At 51.2% G+C, this 15,016-nt stretch overlaps 1 protein-coding gene across 2 annotated transcripts in view; it reads right to left on the bottom strand.

Annotated features, from left to right (window-relative positions):
* The window catches only part of slit1a (slit homolog 1a (Drosophila)), a 328,910-nt gene that overhangs the window by 75,579 nt on the left and 238,315 nt on the right, over positions 1 to 15,016 (bottom strand). For both annotated transcript variants that reach the window (XM_085994232.1, XM_085994233.1), the window contains exon 18: positions 5,319 to 5,462. In XM_085994232.1, coding sequence (XP_085850358.1) covers positions 5,319 to 5,462 — 144 coding nt within the window. The remainder of the gene's footprint in view (positions 1 to 5,318; positions 5,463 to 15,016) is intronic.

Raw genomic sequence — 15,016 nt, 5'->3', positions numbered from 1 at the left:
TTACAATTAGCCTCTGGCTGCCCGCCAGATGTGCCTTACAATTAGCCTCTGACTGACCGCCAGATGTGCCTTACAATTAGCCTCTGGCTGCCCGCCAGATGTGCCTTACAATTAGCCTCTGACTGCCCGCCAGATGTGCCTTACAATTAGCCTCTGGCTGCCCGCCAGATGTGCCTTACAATTAGCCTCTGGCTGCCCGCCAGATGTGCCTTACAATTAGCCTCTGGCTGCCCGCCAGATGTGCCTTACAATTAGCCTCTGGCTGCCCGCCAGATGTGCCTTACAATTAGCCTCTGACTGACCGCCAGATGTGCCTTACAATTAGCCTCTGGCTGCCCGCCAGATGTGCCTTACAATTAGCCTCTGACTGCCCGCCAGATGTGCCTTACAATTAGCCTCTGGCTGTCCGCCAGATGTGCCTTACAATTAGCCTCTGACTGATTGCCAGATGTGCCTTACAATTAGCCTCTGGCTGCCCGCCAGATGTGCCTTACAATTAGCCTCTGACTGACCGCCAGATGTGCCTTACAATTAGCCTCTGACTGACTGCCAGATGTGCCTTACAATTAGCCTCTGACTGACCGCCAGATGTGCCTTACAATTAGCCTCTGACTGACCGCCAGATGTGCCTTACAATTAGCCTCTGACTGATTTCCAAACGTGCCTACCAATGATTACTGTGTATCTCTCTTCTTGCGTCTGTTAGTCTCTCGGTGTGTCTCAGACTCTCTCTGCCTTTCCTTGTCTCTCTGTTTCTCCCTGTCTCTCTGTGTGTGCAGGGAAGCCTCCCTTAAGGAAAAACCGAACAATCTCCACTCTCTAGTAATGAGTAGAAGCTCTCTGGGGAAACCTGCATTGTACTGGGTTACAATATAACACCAGCTATTGAATTTTCCTGTAATTCACTCTGAGTAATAATCACCAGTCCATCACACAGCCAATATTCCTTCAAGTCGCACATCATAAAATCAATACATCGTCAGGGTCCTGTGTCATGTGACATCTTTAAACAACAGAAATGGAATCAAAGCAACAGAACGAAAGATTGATTTTTTTTTAAATCACTGCTGTATTTGTTATATTTATAACTTTATCCATCTATCTATATATAAGTCTTGCATCTAGTGCATTCGCCACATGTGAGAGTATCATGCCTGCAGTCTCTGGCACTCTTGTACCTGATTAGCTCAAATATCACTCATAAAACATCCATGTGACCTCAGAATGTGCCTACCAACAATTAGGGCTAGAGATTCATTATAGCCCAGAAATGGGCAGTAGCATTAGAAAAGTTGGAGAATTAGCGCCAGGCACTAATGCTTTAGACTGCACACAAAATTCGTGCTCACTGCTCAAAAAAAATGATCGGAGTTCTAATTCAAGTCTTAAGGCCCAAGCTCATTGGCGTTATACTCAAAGGGTGGGCCAATATTAGGTGCAGTCTAATCGCAAGTCACGATTGCCACAGGCTTTTTTCAGTACTTAAAGGGGAGGTTCATTGATGCTGCAGAAACTCATTCTCAGCATTGCTGGCGGTGCAGCTGCCTCAGCAAGCAGCAGCAGGACAAGGAGAAGGAGCCGGAGGACTGAAGCAGCTGTACTCATGGCCGATCCACGCCCCAGGGAGACAGCCAGCAGATTCTGCGATCAAGCACTGGAGGCATTGGTGTTCGCCGTAGAGAGACGGAGGATGGTGCTCTACCCGGCAAGTGGCAGGAGGTCCTCGCCGCAAGTCTTCTGCACCATGTGGAGGGAGGTAGCGCAGCACGTCTCGGGCAGCACTGTGGTCCCCAGGACCCACACACACAGTGCAGGAAGAAATTTAACGACCTCACTTGGGTGAATGCTTCAACAAATGCTACAGACCACCATCTGTACCACAGTCTGCACACTACCCAAAGCAACACACCCCTAGCGCTCACCCACCAACAATCTCTACCTATCAACACTCACAGCCACATCTCACACCTTGCACACAATGACAACTATTCAACTATGGCAGGCACATTACCCAAACACATTGCTCCACACTCACTCACATACTTTCCTTTCTCTTGCAGGCCAAGGTGGCTCACAACAGGAGGGAGCAGGAGCACACAGGCGGGGGACAAGCCAACACCCAACCACTATCTGCGCTGGAGAATCGAGTGCTGCAGATTATTGGGTGCCAGGTGGTGGGCGTCATGGCCACCGGTGACGTTGACCCCCTTGGGGACAACAACGGTAGGTTCATCCCTACTCCTTCTTCTCACATCCCACTTCCTCCTCACCCCACAAGCATTTTGCACTTTCTAGCTAATCATGCTGTATGCATGCATTTCTCCCTTCCTGCCCCCCCTCCCCTCAAATTAACCCGACTCTTGTGCCTTTATGCTTTCAAATAATGAGCAAGCACCTGAGCAGCCTGTCCTGAGGACACCATAGAGAGCGAGGCGGGAGAAGAGGAGGAGCAAGAACACACCACGTCACTACCGTCTCCCCCGCAGGAACCACCTCAGATACTGGTACTACATGTTTTTTAGAGGCTATTATAGTAGCGGGATCTGCACAGGGTGAGGCACTGGGGACGAGTGGACTGCAGCAAGGCCGGGGGAAAGGGTAGCTCGGGGGCCAGTTCGCGCGCGAGTTCTGCTGCACAGGACTCAGATGAGGACCTCGATGGGGAGGCATTCACAAGAAGGGTGATGGGCATGCACACGGAGATGATAGGTGCAATGGCAAGGGTGCCCGAGAGCCTGTCGGCAATGGTGAGGAGTGTGGAGGAGTCCGCCTCCAACATTGCACAGAGCTCTGAGCACACCATGGACCCATCCTTGGCAATCTGCAAAGGATGGTGGACTCCGAGAGACCATGGGGACCCAGACCTCATGCCGCGTGTCATGGGCGATGTGCCAGCATCCATTGCAGCACAGGCGGAAGCCACGCAACGTCTTAGTGCTGTACTGCAGTCATTGGTTGATGCCATCGAGTCTCACAGTGCTCTCATGCGGTCTCAGCTTGATGCCACGCAAGCTCTGACTGCTGCCATCGTCGCTGGGTCCACCACAGTCCACCGGGGATCTCACGGTGTCGCAGCAGGCCAGCAATCTGTGCTGCAGCAGATTGTTAGGGATGCTGAGGTGCTGCCCTGGGGGAGTGGCAGTGGGTCAGTGGAGCTGGAACCTGCTGTCCTCTCTCAGGATGACAGCATTCCTGCTCCCACCACTGCCACTCCGCCATTGCCCTTGTCACTGCCTGTCGTCCAGCCAGGCCAGACCAGACTGCTGCTGCCCAGCCTGAGGTGGTGCAATGTACAGCCAGGCCTTCCAGGCTCAGAGCTGGTCGAGGGTGTCCTGCAAGGCCATCTGTAGTGTCTGGTACCGACACTCAGCAGCCTTCCACCAGCCCTGCTGCAGCCACTGGGGACAGGCTACATAGGAGCAGTAGATTAGGGAAAGGCACTGTAAAGAGGGGAGGCAAGGGTTTGCACAAGGGTGATTAGTTAATATTGTTGTTATATATATGTGGTTACTGATTGTGGATAAATTTATTATTGGAATGTCTCATTTCAGCTTTAGGGTGTGGTGTGGAATGAGAAATTGATGGAATGATGGGGACTGGCTGAGCAACCGGGAAGTGGCCTCCAATTCATTGGAACCGAAGTCTGATGAGTCAGTCACGGACCGCCCTTCCACAAGGTCGATTGAGTGGCAGCCTCCTCCGTCGCTGCTGTTCGTGCTCCTGTTCCTCCTCCTCGTCTCCCTCTCCCTCCTCCTGAGGTGGTGCGGTTATGCCTGGTAGCAATGGCTGTGCCCTCATAATGGCCAAGTTGTGCAGCATGCAGCAGACAACGACGAAAAGGGACACCAGCTCAGCCGAGTACTGGAGGGCTCCTCCCAAGCGGTCAAGGCAGCGGAACCGTTGCTTGAGCACTCCGATGGTCTGCTCAATGATGTTCCTGGTGGGAGCATGGCTCTCATTGTACGAGTGCTGGGCACGAGTGTTGGGGTTGTGGAGGGAAGTCATGAACCAGGTGGAGAGCGGATAGCCCTTGTCTCCCAGCTGCCAGCCACGAACTTGATGTGCTGGCTGGGACAGAGCTGGCACACTGGTCTGGCGCAGGATGAAGGCAACGTGGCTGCTGCCAGGATAGCGAGTATTGTTGGTGAAGATTCGCACACCAACTGCACATTAAGTGAGTGGTAGCCTTTGCGGTTACGGAATACCTCAGGATTTTTATGAGGTGCCCGCAAAGCGACGTGGGTGCAGTCAATGGCACCCTGCACAATGGGGAAGCCCGCTATCCTGGCAAAGCCACATGCACGGTCGCACTGCTTCTCTCTGGTCATGGGGATGGAAATGTAGCCCCTGGGGGTGGAAATGTAGCCCCTTCTCCTTCTGTAGAGAGCATCTATGGCCTCGCGGATGCAGCAATGGACGGCGAACTGCGGTATGTTAGATATGGCTCCTGTTGCACACTGGAAGGATCCGCTGGTGTAGAAATTGAGGGCGACAGTGACCTTGACTGCCACTGAGAGAGCTGTGGTGCTCCTGATCTGAGGCTCGAGGTCTGGCTGCAGGAGGTGGCAGAGCTCTGTGACCACCTCCTTGGTGAAGCGGAGCCCTCTAACACACTGGTCCTCAGTGAGATTGATGTAGGGGAAATGCTGCCGGAATACCCTGGGAGGGTAAGGCCTCTTGCTGAGAGCCCTGTTGGCCCTCCTCCCTCTGGCCACATTTGGCAATCTTTCTCTCTGCCTCCGACGATGACGCTGGAGGGCGAGGTCCAGCGCCAGCGCAGACCCCATTAAATTATGGAAATGTTGCAGTTTAAAAATCTCACCGAAATTAAAGTGATAAATTTTTCTGAGGCAGAAGACTCCTTCAAGTGGAAAACGCTGAAATCACTCAAAACGCCTGTTTGCCGATGTCAAACTGACAAGGCAGCATTCTTTGCCGACTAAAAATAAACCGGATGTTGACGCCTTTACATGTCGTTCCTCCAGCGCTCAGGCAGGGGGCGAGAGTGAATTTCTGAGTCGGGGCGCTGCGCAGCCGGATGACGTCACGAACTCTGGGCGCAGGCGCTAGTGGGTACTGCCGCCACAAACCTCCACCTCAATTTCGCGTTCGCAAAGCTGGTAGCGCCCCATTAGCGGCCCCCCCCCGCCGCCCAGAGGCACTAACGGGAGGTGCTAAGGTACCGAATTTCTCCCCCGTGACCTCTGACTGACCTCATGCTGACCCCCATTGGGCAGCAGGTGCATAGGAACACCATCACCTCCAAGCCACTAAGGATTAAGAATAAAATGCCCCAATGTTCCTGTTGAGGTACTTACAACGTTCTTAATCCATCAAGACCCCGAAACATCCCACTTCTAATGGAATCGAGCTGATTGGCGGTAAGGTGTAACTCGCTGACTGAAATAGCGCCTTCAAATGTCCCGTCTTCAATTTCCACAATGTTGTTGTTGCTCAAGTTTCTGGAATAGAGAGAGAGACGGGTCTTAGATCAGAGGAGTGAAATACATATATGTGTGTGTGTGTGAATGTGTGTGAGTGTGTGTGTGTGTGTGAGTGTGAGTGAGTGAGAGTGTGAGTGAGTGTGAGTGAGTGAGAGTGTGAGAGTGTGAGTGAGTGAGTGTGTGAGTGTGAGTGAGTGAGAGTGTGAGTGAGTGTGAGTGAGTGAGAGTGTGAGAGTGTGAGTGAGTGAGTGTGAGTGAGTGAGTGTGAGTGAGTGAGAGTGTGAGTGAGTGAGAGTGTGAGTGAGTGAGAGTGTGAGTGAGTGAGAGTGTGAGTGAGTGAGTGAGTGTGAGTGAGAGTGAGTGTGAGTGAGTGAGTGAGTGAGAGTGAGTGAGTGAGTGAGAGTGTGAGTGAGTGTGAGTGAGTGTGAGTGTGAGTGAGTGAGTGAGTGAGTGAGTGTGAGTGAGTGTGAGTGAGTGAGAGTGTGAGTGAGTGAGTGTGAGTGAGTGTGAGTGAGTGAGTGAGTGTGAGTGAGTGAGTGTGAGTGTGTGAGTGAGTGTGTGAGTGAGTGAGAGTGTGAGTGAGTGTGAGTGAGTGAGAGTGTGAGTGAGTGAGTGAGTGTGAGTGAGTGAGAGTGTGAGTGAGTGAGTGAGTGTGAGTGAGTGAGAGTGTGAGTGAGTGAGAGTGTGAGTGTGTGAGTGAGTGTGAGTGAGTGAGTGTGTGAGTGAGTGAGTGTGTGTGAGTGAGAGTGTGAGTGAGAGTGTGAGTGAGTGAGAGTGAGTGAGAGTGAGTGAGTGTGAGTGAGAGAGTGAGAGTGAGTGTGAGTGTGAGTGAGTGGGAGTGAGAGTGTGAGTGAGTGAGTGTGAGTGAGTGAGTGTGAGTGAGAGTGTGAGTGAGTGAGTGTGAGAGTGTGTGAGTGAGTGAGAGTGTGAGTGAGTGTGAGTGAGTGAGAGTGTGAGTGAGTGAGAGTGTGAGTGAGTGTGAGTGAGTGAGAGTGTGAGAGTGTGAGTGAGTGAGTGTGTGAGTGTGAGTGAGTGAGAGTGTGAGTGAGTGTGAGTGAGTGAGTGTGCGAGAGTGTGAGTGAGTGAGTGTGAGTGAGTGTGAGTGAGTGAGAGTGTGAGTGAGTGAGAGTGTGAGTGAGTGAGAGTGTGAGTGAGTGAGAGTGTGAGTGAGTGAGTGAGTGTGAGTGAGTGTGAGTGAGTGAGTGAGTGTGAGTGAGTGAGTGAGTGAGAGTGTGAGTGAGTGTGAGTGAGTGTGAGTGTGAGTGAGTGTGTGAGTGAGTGTGAGTGAGTGAGTGAGTGTGTGAGTGAGTGAGAGTGTGTGAGTGAGAGTGTGAGTGAGTGAGTGTGAGTGAGAGTGTGAGTGAGTGAGTGAGAGTGTGAGTGAGTGAGTGAGTGAGTGTGAGTGAGTGTGAGTGAGTGTGAGTGAGTGTGAGTGTGAGTGAGTGTGAGTGAGTGTGAGTGAGTGAGTGAGTGTGAGTGAGTGAGTGTGAGTGTGTGAGTGAGTGTGTGAGTGAGTGAGAGTGTGAGTGAGTGTGAGTGAGTGAGAGTGTGAGTGAGTGAGTGAGTGTGAGTGAGTGAGAGTGTGAGTGAGTGAGTGAGTGTGAGTGAGTGAGAGTGTGAGTGAGTGAGAGTGTGAGTGTGTGAGTGAGTGTGAGTGAGTGAGTGAGTGTGTGAGTGTGTGAGTGTGTGTGAGTGAGAGTGTGAGTGAGAGTGTGAGTGAGTGAGAGTGAGTGAGTGTGAGTGAGAGAGTGAGAGTGAGTGTGAGTGTGAGTGAGTGGGAGTGAGAGTGTGAGTGAGTGAGTGTGAGTGAGTGAGTGTGAGTGAGAGTGTGAGTGAGTGAGTGTGAGAGTGTGTGAGTGAGTGAGAGTGTGAGTGAGTGTGAGTGAGTGAGAGTGTGAGTGAGTGAGAGTGTGAGTGAGTGAGTGAGTGAGTGTGAGAGTGTGAGTGTGAGTGAGTGAGAGTGTGAGTGAGTGAGAGTGAGAGTGTGAGTGAGTGAGTGAGTGTGAGAGTGAGTGAGTGAGAGTGTGAGTGAGTGAGAGTGTGAGTGAGTGAGTGAGTGTGAGTGAGTGAGAGTGAGTGAGTGAGTGAGTGAGAGTGTGAGTGAGTGAGTGAGTGAGTGTGAGTGAGTGTGAGTGAGTGAGAGTGTGAGTGAGTGAGTGAGTGTGTGAGTGAGTGAGAGTGAGAGTGTGAGTGAGTGAGTGAGTGAGTGAGTGTGAGAGTGAGTGAGTGAGAGTGTGAGTGTGTGAGTGAGTGTGAGTGAGTGAGAGTGTGAGTGAGTGAGAGTGTGAGTGAGTGAGAGTGTGAGTGAGTGAGAGTGTGAGTGAGTGAGTGAGTGAGTGTGAGTGAGTGAGTGAGAGTGAGTGAGTGAGTGTGAGTGAGTGAGTGAGTGAGTGTGAGTGAGTGAGAGTGTGAGTGAGTGAGTGAGAGTGAGTGTGAGTGAGTGAGAGTGTGAGTGAGTGAGAGAGTGAGAGTGTGAGTGAGAGTGTGAGTGAGAGTGTGAGTGAGTGAGAGTGTGAGTGAGTGAGAGTGTGAGTGAGTGAGTGAGTGTGAGAGTGTGAGTGAGTGAGAGTGAGAGTGTGAGTGAGTGAGAGTGTGAGTGTGTGAGAGTGTGAGTGAGTGAGAGTGTGAGTGAGTGAGTGAGTGAGTGAGTGTGAGTGAGTGAGAGTGAGTGAGTGAGAGTGAGTGAGTGAGTGTGAGTGAGAGTGAGTGAGTGTGTGTGAGTGAGAGTGTGAGTGAGTGAGTGTGAGTGTGTGAGAGTGTGAGTGAGTGAGTGTGAGTGAGTGAGAGTGTGAGTGAGTGAGTGAGAGTGAGTGAGTGAGAGTGTGAGTGAGTGAGAGTGTGAGTGAGTGAGAGTGTGAGTGAGTGAGTGAGTGAGTGAGTGAGTGTGTGAGTGAGTGAGAGTGTGAGTGAGTGTGAGTGAGAGTGAGTGTGAGTGAGGTGTGAGTGAGTGTGAGTGAGTGAGAGTGTGAGTGAGTGAGTGAGAGTGTGAGTGAGTGAGAGTGTGAGTGAGTGAGAGTGTGAGTGACTGAGTGTGAGTGTGTGAGTGAGTGAGTGAGTGAGTGAGTGAGTGTGAGAGTGAGTGAGTGAGTGAGAGTGAGTGAGAGTGAGTGTGTGAGTGAGTGTGTGAGTGAGTGTGTGAGTGAGTGAGAGTGTGAGTGAGTGAGAGAGTGTGAGTGAGTGAGTGAGAGTGAGTGAGTGAGAGTGTGAGTGAGTGAGAGTGTGAGTGAGTGTGTGTGAGTGAGTGTGAGTGTGTGAGAGTGAGTGTTGAGAGTGTGAGTGAGAGTGTGAGTGAGTGAGAGTGAGAGAGAGTGTGAGTGAGTGAGAGTGAGTGAGTGAGAGTGAGTGAGAGTGAGTGAGAGTGAGTGAGAGTGTGAGTGAGTGAGAGTGTGAGTGAGAGTGTGAGTGGTGAGTGTGAGTGAGTGAGAGTGTGAGTGAGTGAGTGTGAGTGAGTGAGTGTGAGTGAGTGAGAGTGTGAGTGAGCGTGTGAGTGTGAGTGAGTGAGTGAGTGAGTGTGAGTGAGGTGTGAGTGAGTGTGAGTGAGAGTGTGAGTGAGTGAGTGTGGAGTGAGTGAGTGAGTGAGAGTGTGAGTGAGTGAGTGAGTGGTGTGAGTGAGTGAGAGTGAGAGTGAGTGAGAGTGTGGTGAGTGAGTGAGTGTGAGTGTGAGTGAGTGAGAGTGTGAGTGAGTGTGTGAGTGTGTGAGTGAGAGTGTGAGTGAGTGAGTGAGTGAGAGTGAGTGAGTGAGTGTGAGTGAGTGAGAGTGTGAGTGAGTGAGTGAGTGTGAGTGAGAGTGTGCGTGAGTGAGTGTGAGTGAGTGTGAGTGAGTGAGTGTGAGTGTGTGAGTGAGTGAGAGTGTGAGTGAGTGTGAGTGAGAGTGTGAGTGAGTGAGTGAGTGTGTGTGAGTGAGAGTGTGAGTGAGTGGAGTGTGAGTGAGTGTGTGAGTGAGTGTGTGTGAGAGTGTGAGTGGTGAGTGTGTGTGTGAGTGAGTGTGAGTGAGTGAGAGTGTGAGTGTGTGAGGTGTGAGTGGTGAGTGTGAGGTGAGTGAGTGAGTGAGTGAGAGTGAGTGGAGTGGTGAGTGAGTGAGTGTGTGAGTGAGTGAGGTGTGTGTGAGAGTGTGAGTGAGTGTGAGTGAGTGAGTGAGTGAGGTGGTGAGTGAGAGTGTGAGTGGTGAGTGAGTGTGTGAGTGAGAGTGTGAGTGGTGAGTGAGTGTGAGTGAGAGTGTGTGTGAGTGAGTGGTGTGTGTGAGTGAGTGAGTGTGAGTGTGAGTGAGTGAGTGAGAGTGTGAGTGAGTGAGAGTGTGAGTGAGTGGTGAGTGAGTGAGAGTGTGAGTGAGTGAGTGAGTGAGTGTGTGAGTGAGTGAGTGTGAGTGTGAGAGTGTGAGTGAGTGAGTGAGGTGTGAGTGAGTGAGTGAGTGAGTGAGGTGAGTGTGAGTGAGTGAGAGTGTGAGTGAGTGAGTGAGTGGGTGTGAGTGAGTGAGTGTGTGAGTGAGTGAGTGAGGTGTGAGTGAGTGAGTGAGAGTGTGAGTGAGTGAGTGAGAGTGAGTGAGTGAGAGTGTGAGTGAGTGAGTGTGTGAGTGGTGTGAGTGAGTGTGTGTGTGAGTGGTGAGTGTGAGTGGTGAGTGTGAGTGAGTAGTGAGAGTGAGTGAGTGAGAGTGTGAGTGAGTGTGGTGAGTGAGAGTGTGAGTGAGTGAGTGTGAGTGGTGAGAGTGTGAGTGAGTGAGTGTGAGTGAGTGTGTGTGAGTGAGTGAGTGTGAGTGAGTGAGAGTGTGAGTGAGTGAGAGTGTGAGTGAGTGTGAGTGAGTGAGAGTGTGAGTGAGTGTGTGAGTGAGTGAGTGTGAGTGAGTGTGTGTGTGAGTGAGTGAGTGAGTGTGAGTGGTGAGGTGAGTGAGTGAGTGAGTGAGAGTGAGTGAGTGAGAGTGTGAGTGTGAGTGTGAGTGAGAGTGTGAGTGAGTGTGTGAGTGAGTGAGTGTGAGTGAGTGAGTGTGAGTGAGTGAGTGAGAGTGTGAGTGAGTGAGAGTGTGAGTGAGTGAGTGAGTGAGTGTGTGAGTGAGTGAGAGTGTGAGTGAGTGTGTGTGTGAGAGTGTGAGTGAGTGAGAGTGTGAGTGAGTGTGTGTGAGTGAGTGAGAGTGTGAGTGAGTGAGTGTGAGTGAGTGAGTGAGTGTGAGTGAGTGAGGTGTGAGTGAGTGGAGTGTGAGTGAGTGAGTGAGGTGTGAGTGAGTGAGAGTGTGAGTGAGTGAGAGTGTGAGTGAGTGTGAGTGTGTGAGTGAGTGAGTGAGTGTGAGTGAGTGTGAGTGTGAGTGTGAGTGAGAGTGTGAGTGAGAGTGTGAGTGAGTGAGTGTGAGTGAGTGAGAGTGTGAGTGAGTGAGTGTGAGTGAGTGAGGTGTGAGTGAGTGAGTGAGTGAGAGTGTGTGTGAGTGAGTGAGAGTGTGAGTGAGTGAGAGTGTGAGTGAGTGAGAGTGTGAGTGTGTGAGTGAGAGTGTGATGGTGAGTGAGGTGAGTGAGTGAGTGAGTGTGTGAGTGTGTGAGTGAGAGTGAGTGTGAGTGAGTGAGTGAGTGTGTGAGTGAGAGTGTGAGTGAGTGTGTGAGTGAGTGTGAGTGAGTGAGAGTGTGAGTGAGTGAGAGTGTGAGTGAGTGAGTGTGAGTGAGTGTGTGAGTGAGTGAGAGTGTGAGTGAGTGAGAGTGTGAGTGAGTGGTGTGAGTGAGAGTGTGAGTGAGTGAGTGAGTGAGAGTGTGAGTGAGTGAGTGTGAGGTGAGAGTGTGATGAGTGAGTGAGAGTGTGGTGAGTGAGAGTGTGAGTGAGTGAGTGAGTGAGTGTGAGTGAGTGAGAGTGTGAGTGAGTGAGTGTGAGTGAGAGTGTGATGAGTGAGTGAGGTGTGAGTGAGTGAGAGTGTGTGAGTGAGTGAGTGTGTGAGTGAGAGTGTGAGTGAGTGAGTGAGTGTGAGTGTGAGTGAGTGAGTGTGAGGAGTGTGAGTGAGTGAGAGTGTGAGTGAGTGAGTGAGTGAGTGTGAGTGAGTGAGTGTGAGTGTGAGTGAGTGAGTGAGTGAGGTGTGAGTGAGTGAGAGTGTGAGTGAGTGTGTGAGTGAGTGTGAGTGAGTGAGTGAGTGAGAGTGTGAGTGAGTGAGAGTGTGAGTGAGTGTGTGAGTGAGGTGAGTGAGTGAGAGTGTGAGTGGAGTGAGTGAGTGGTGAGTGAGTGAGTGAGTGTGAGTGAGTGAGTGTGTGAGTGAGAGTGTGAGTGAGTGAGTGAGTGGTGAGTGAGTGTGAGTGAGTGTGTGTGTGTGAGTGAGTGAGTGAGTGTGTGTGTGAGTGTGAGTGAGAGTGTGAGTGAGTGAGAGTGTGAGTGAGTGAGTGTGAGGTGTGAGTGAGAGTGTGAGTGAGTGAGAGTGTGAGTGAGTGTGAGAGTGTGAGTGAGTGGTGAGTGAGTGTGTGAGTGTGAGTGTGAGAGTGTGAGTGAGAGTGAGTGTGAGTGAGTGAGTGAGTGAGAGTGTGTGAGTGTGAGTGAGTGAGAGTGTGAGTGAGTGAGTGAGTGTGAGTGAGAGTGAGTGAGTGAGTGTGAGTGAGTGAGTGAGTGTGAGTGAGTGAGTGAGAGTGTGAGTGAGTGTGAGTGAGTGAGTGTGAGTGAGTGAGTGTGAGTGTGAGTGAGAGTGAGTGAGTGAGTGAGTGAGTGAGTGAGAGTGTGAGTGAGTGTGAGTGAGAGTGTGAGTGAGTGTGTGAGTGAGTGTGAGTGTGAGGTGAGTGGAGTGTGAGTGAGGAGTGATGTGAGTGAGTGAGAGTGTGTGAGTGAGTGAGTGAGTGTGAGTGAGTGAGAGTGTGAGTGAGTGAGTGAGTGAGAGTGTGAGAGTGAGTGAGTGAGAGTGTGAGTGAGTGAGAGTGTGAGTGAGTGAGAGTGTGAGTGTGTGAGTGAGAGTGTGATGAGTGAGTGAGTGTGAGTGAGTGAGTGAGTGAGTGTGAGTGAGTGAGTGTGAGTGAGTGAGAGTGAGTGAGTGAGTGTGTGAGTGAGAGAGTGTGAGTGAGTGAGTGAGTGAGTGTGAGTGAGTGAGAGTGTGAGTGAGTGAGAGTGTGTGAGTGAGTGTGAGTGAGAGTGTGAGTGAGTGAGAGTGTGAGTGAGTGAGAGTGTGAGTGAGTGAGAGTGTGTGAGTGAGTGAGAGTGTGAGTGAGTGAGTGAGTGAGAGTGTGAGTGAGTGAGTGTGAGTGAGAGTGTGATGAGTGAGTGAGAGTGTGAGTGAGTGAGAGTGTGAGTGAGTGAGTGTGAGTGAGTGAGAGTGTGAGTGAGTGAGTGAGTGAGAGTGTGATGAGTGAGTGAGAGTGTGAGTGAGTGAGAGTGTGTGAGTGAGTGAGTGTGTGAGTGAGAGTGTGAGTGAGTGAGTGAGTGTGAGAGTGTGAGTGAGTGAGAGTGTGAGTGAGTGAGTGAGTGAGAGTGTGAGTGAGTGAGTGAGTGTGTGAGTGAGTGTGAGTGAGTGAGAGTGTGAGTGAGTGAGAGTGTGAGTGAGTGTGTGAGTGAGTGAGAGTGTGAGTGAGTGAGAGTGAGTGTGTGAGTGAGTGAGAGTGTGAGTGAGTGAGAGTGTGAGTGAGTGAGAGTGTGAGTGAGTGAGAGTGTGAGTGAGTGAGTGAGTGAGTGAGAGTGTGAGTGAGTGAGTGTGTGAGTGAGAGTGTGAGTGAGTGAGTGAGTGTGTGAGTGAGAGTGAGTGAGAGTGTGAGTGAGTGAGTGAGTGAGTGAGTGAGTGAGTGTGTGTGTGAGTGTGAGTGAGAGTGTGAGTGAGTGAGAGTGTGAGTGAGTGTGTGAGTGAGTGAGAGTGTGAGTGGAGTGAGTGAGTGAGTGAGTGAGTGAGTGAGAGTGAGTGTGAGTGAGTGAGTGAGTGTGTGTGAGTGTGAGTGAGAGTGTGAGTGAGTGAGAGTGTGAGAGTGAGTGAGAGTGTGAGTGAGTGAGAGTGTGAGTGAGTGAGAGTGTGAGTGAGTGAGTGTGAGTGAGTGAGTGTGAGTGAGTGAGTGAGTGTGAGTGAGAGTGAGTGAGTGAGTGTGAGTGAGTGAGTGAGTGTGAGTGAGTGAGTGAGAGTGTGAGTGAGTGTGTGAGTGAGTGAGTGTGAGTGAGTGAGAGTGTGAGTGAGTGAGAGTGAGTGAGTGAGTGTGTGAGTGAGTGAGAGTGTGAGTGAGTGTGAGTGAGAGTGTGAGTGAGTGTGTGAGTGAGTGAGAGTGTGAGTGAGTGAGAGTGTGAGTGAGAGTGTGAGTGAGTGGGTGAGTGAGTGTGTGAGTGAGTGAGTGGGTGAGTGAGTGAGTGTGTGAGAGTGTGAGTGAGTGAGTGTGTGTGAGTGAGAGTGTGAGTGAGTGAGAGTGTGAGTGAGTGAGTGTGAGTGAGTGAGTGAGTGAGTGAGAGTGTGAGTGAGTGAGTGAGTGTGAGTGGTGAGTGAGTGTGAGTGGGTGAGTGAGTGTGTGAGTGAGAGTGTGAGTGAGTGAGTGTGTGAGTGAGAGTGTGAGTGAGTGGAGTGTGAGTGAGTGAGTGAGTGAGTGAGTGAGTGAGTGAGTGTGAGTGAGTGAGAGTGTGAGTGAGTGAGTGTGTGAGTGAGTGTGTGAGTGAGTGTGTGTGTGAGTGAGAGTGTGAGTGAGTGAGAGTGTGAGTGAGTGAGAGTGTGAGTGAGAGTGAGTGTGAGTGAGTGAGAGTGTGAGTGAGTGAGTGTGAGTGAGTGAGAGTGTGAGTGAGTGAGTGAGTGTGAGTGAGTGAGAGTGTGAGTGAGTGAGAGTGTGAGTGAGTGAGTGAGTGTGAGTGGAGAGTGGTGAGTGAGTGAGTGTGTGAGTGAGAGTGTGAGTGAGTGAGTGTGTGAGTGAGAGTGTGAGTGAGTGAGTGAGTGAGTGAGTGAGTGAGTGTGAGAGTGTGAGTGAGTGAGAGTGTGAGTGAGAGAGTGAGTGAGTGAGTGTGTGAGTGAGAGTGTGAGAGTGAGAGTGAGTGAGTGAGTGAGAGTGTGAGTGAGTGAGTGTGAGTGAGTGGAGTGTGAGTGAGTGAGAGTGTGAGTGAGAGTGTGAGTGAGGTGAGTGAGAGTGTGAGTGAGTGAGAGTGAGTGAGTGAGTGTGAGTGAGTGAGTGAGTGAGTGTGAGTGAGAGTGTGAGTGAGAGTGTGAGAGTGAGTGTGAGTGAGTGAGTGTGAGAGTGTGAGTGAGTGTGAGTGAGTGAGAGTGAGAGTGAGTGAGTGAGTGTGAGTGAGTGAGAGAGTGTGAGTGAGAGTGTGAGTGAGTGTGTGAGTGTGAGTGTGAGTGAGTGAGTGAGTGAGTGAGTGTGAGTGAGAGAGTGAGTGTGAGTGAGAGTGTGAGTGAGTGAGTGTGAGTGAGTGTGAGTGTGAGTGAGTGAGAGTGAGTGAGAGTGTGAGTGAGTGAGTGAGAGTGTGAGTGAGTGAGGAGTGTGAGTGAGTGAGAGTGTGAGTGAGTGAGAGTGTGAGTGAGAGAGTGGTGAGTGAGTGTGTGAGTGAGAGTGTGAGTGAGTGCGTGTGTGAGTGTGAGTGAGTGTGAGTGAGTGTGAGTGAGTGTGTGAGTGAGTGTGAGTGAGTGTGAGTGAGAGTGTGAGTGAGTGTGAGTGAGAGTGTGAGTGAGTGAG

Source organism: Somniosus microcephalus, chromosome 8 (assembly GCF_052327205.1).
Source record: "Somniosus microcephalus isolate GS21.2 chromosome 8, FLI_Smic_1.0, whole genome shotgun sequence".
Taxonomy (NCBI): Eukaryota; Metazoa; Chordata; class Chondrichthyes; order Squaliformes; family Somniosidae; genus Somniosus; species Somniosus microcephalus.
This window is presented reverse-complemented; position numbering and strand designations above follow the sequence as displayed.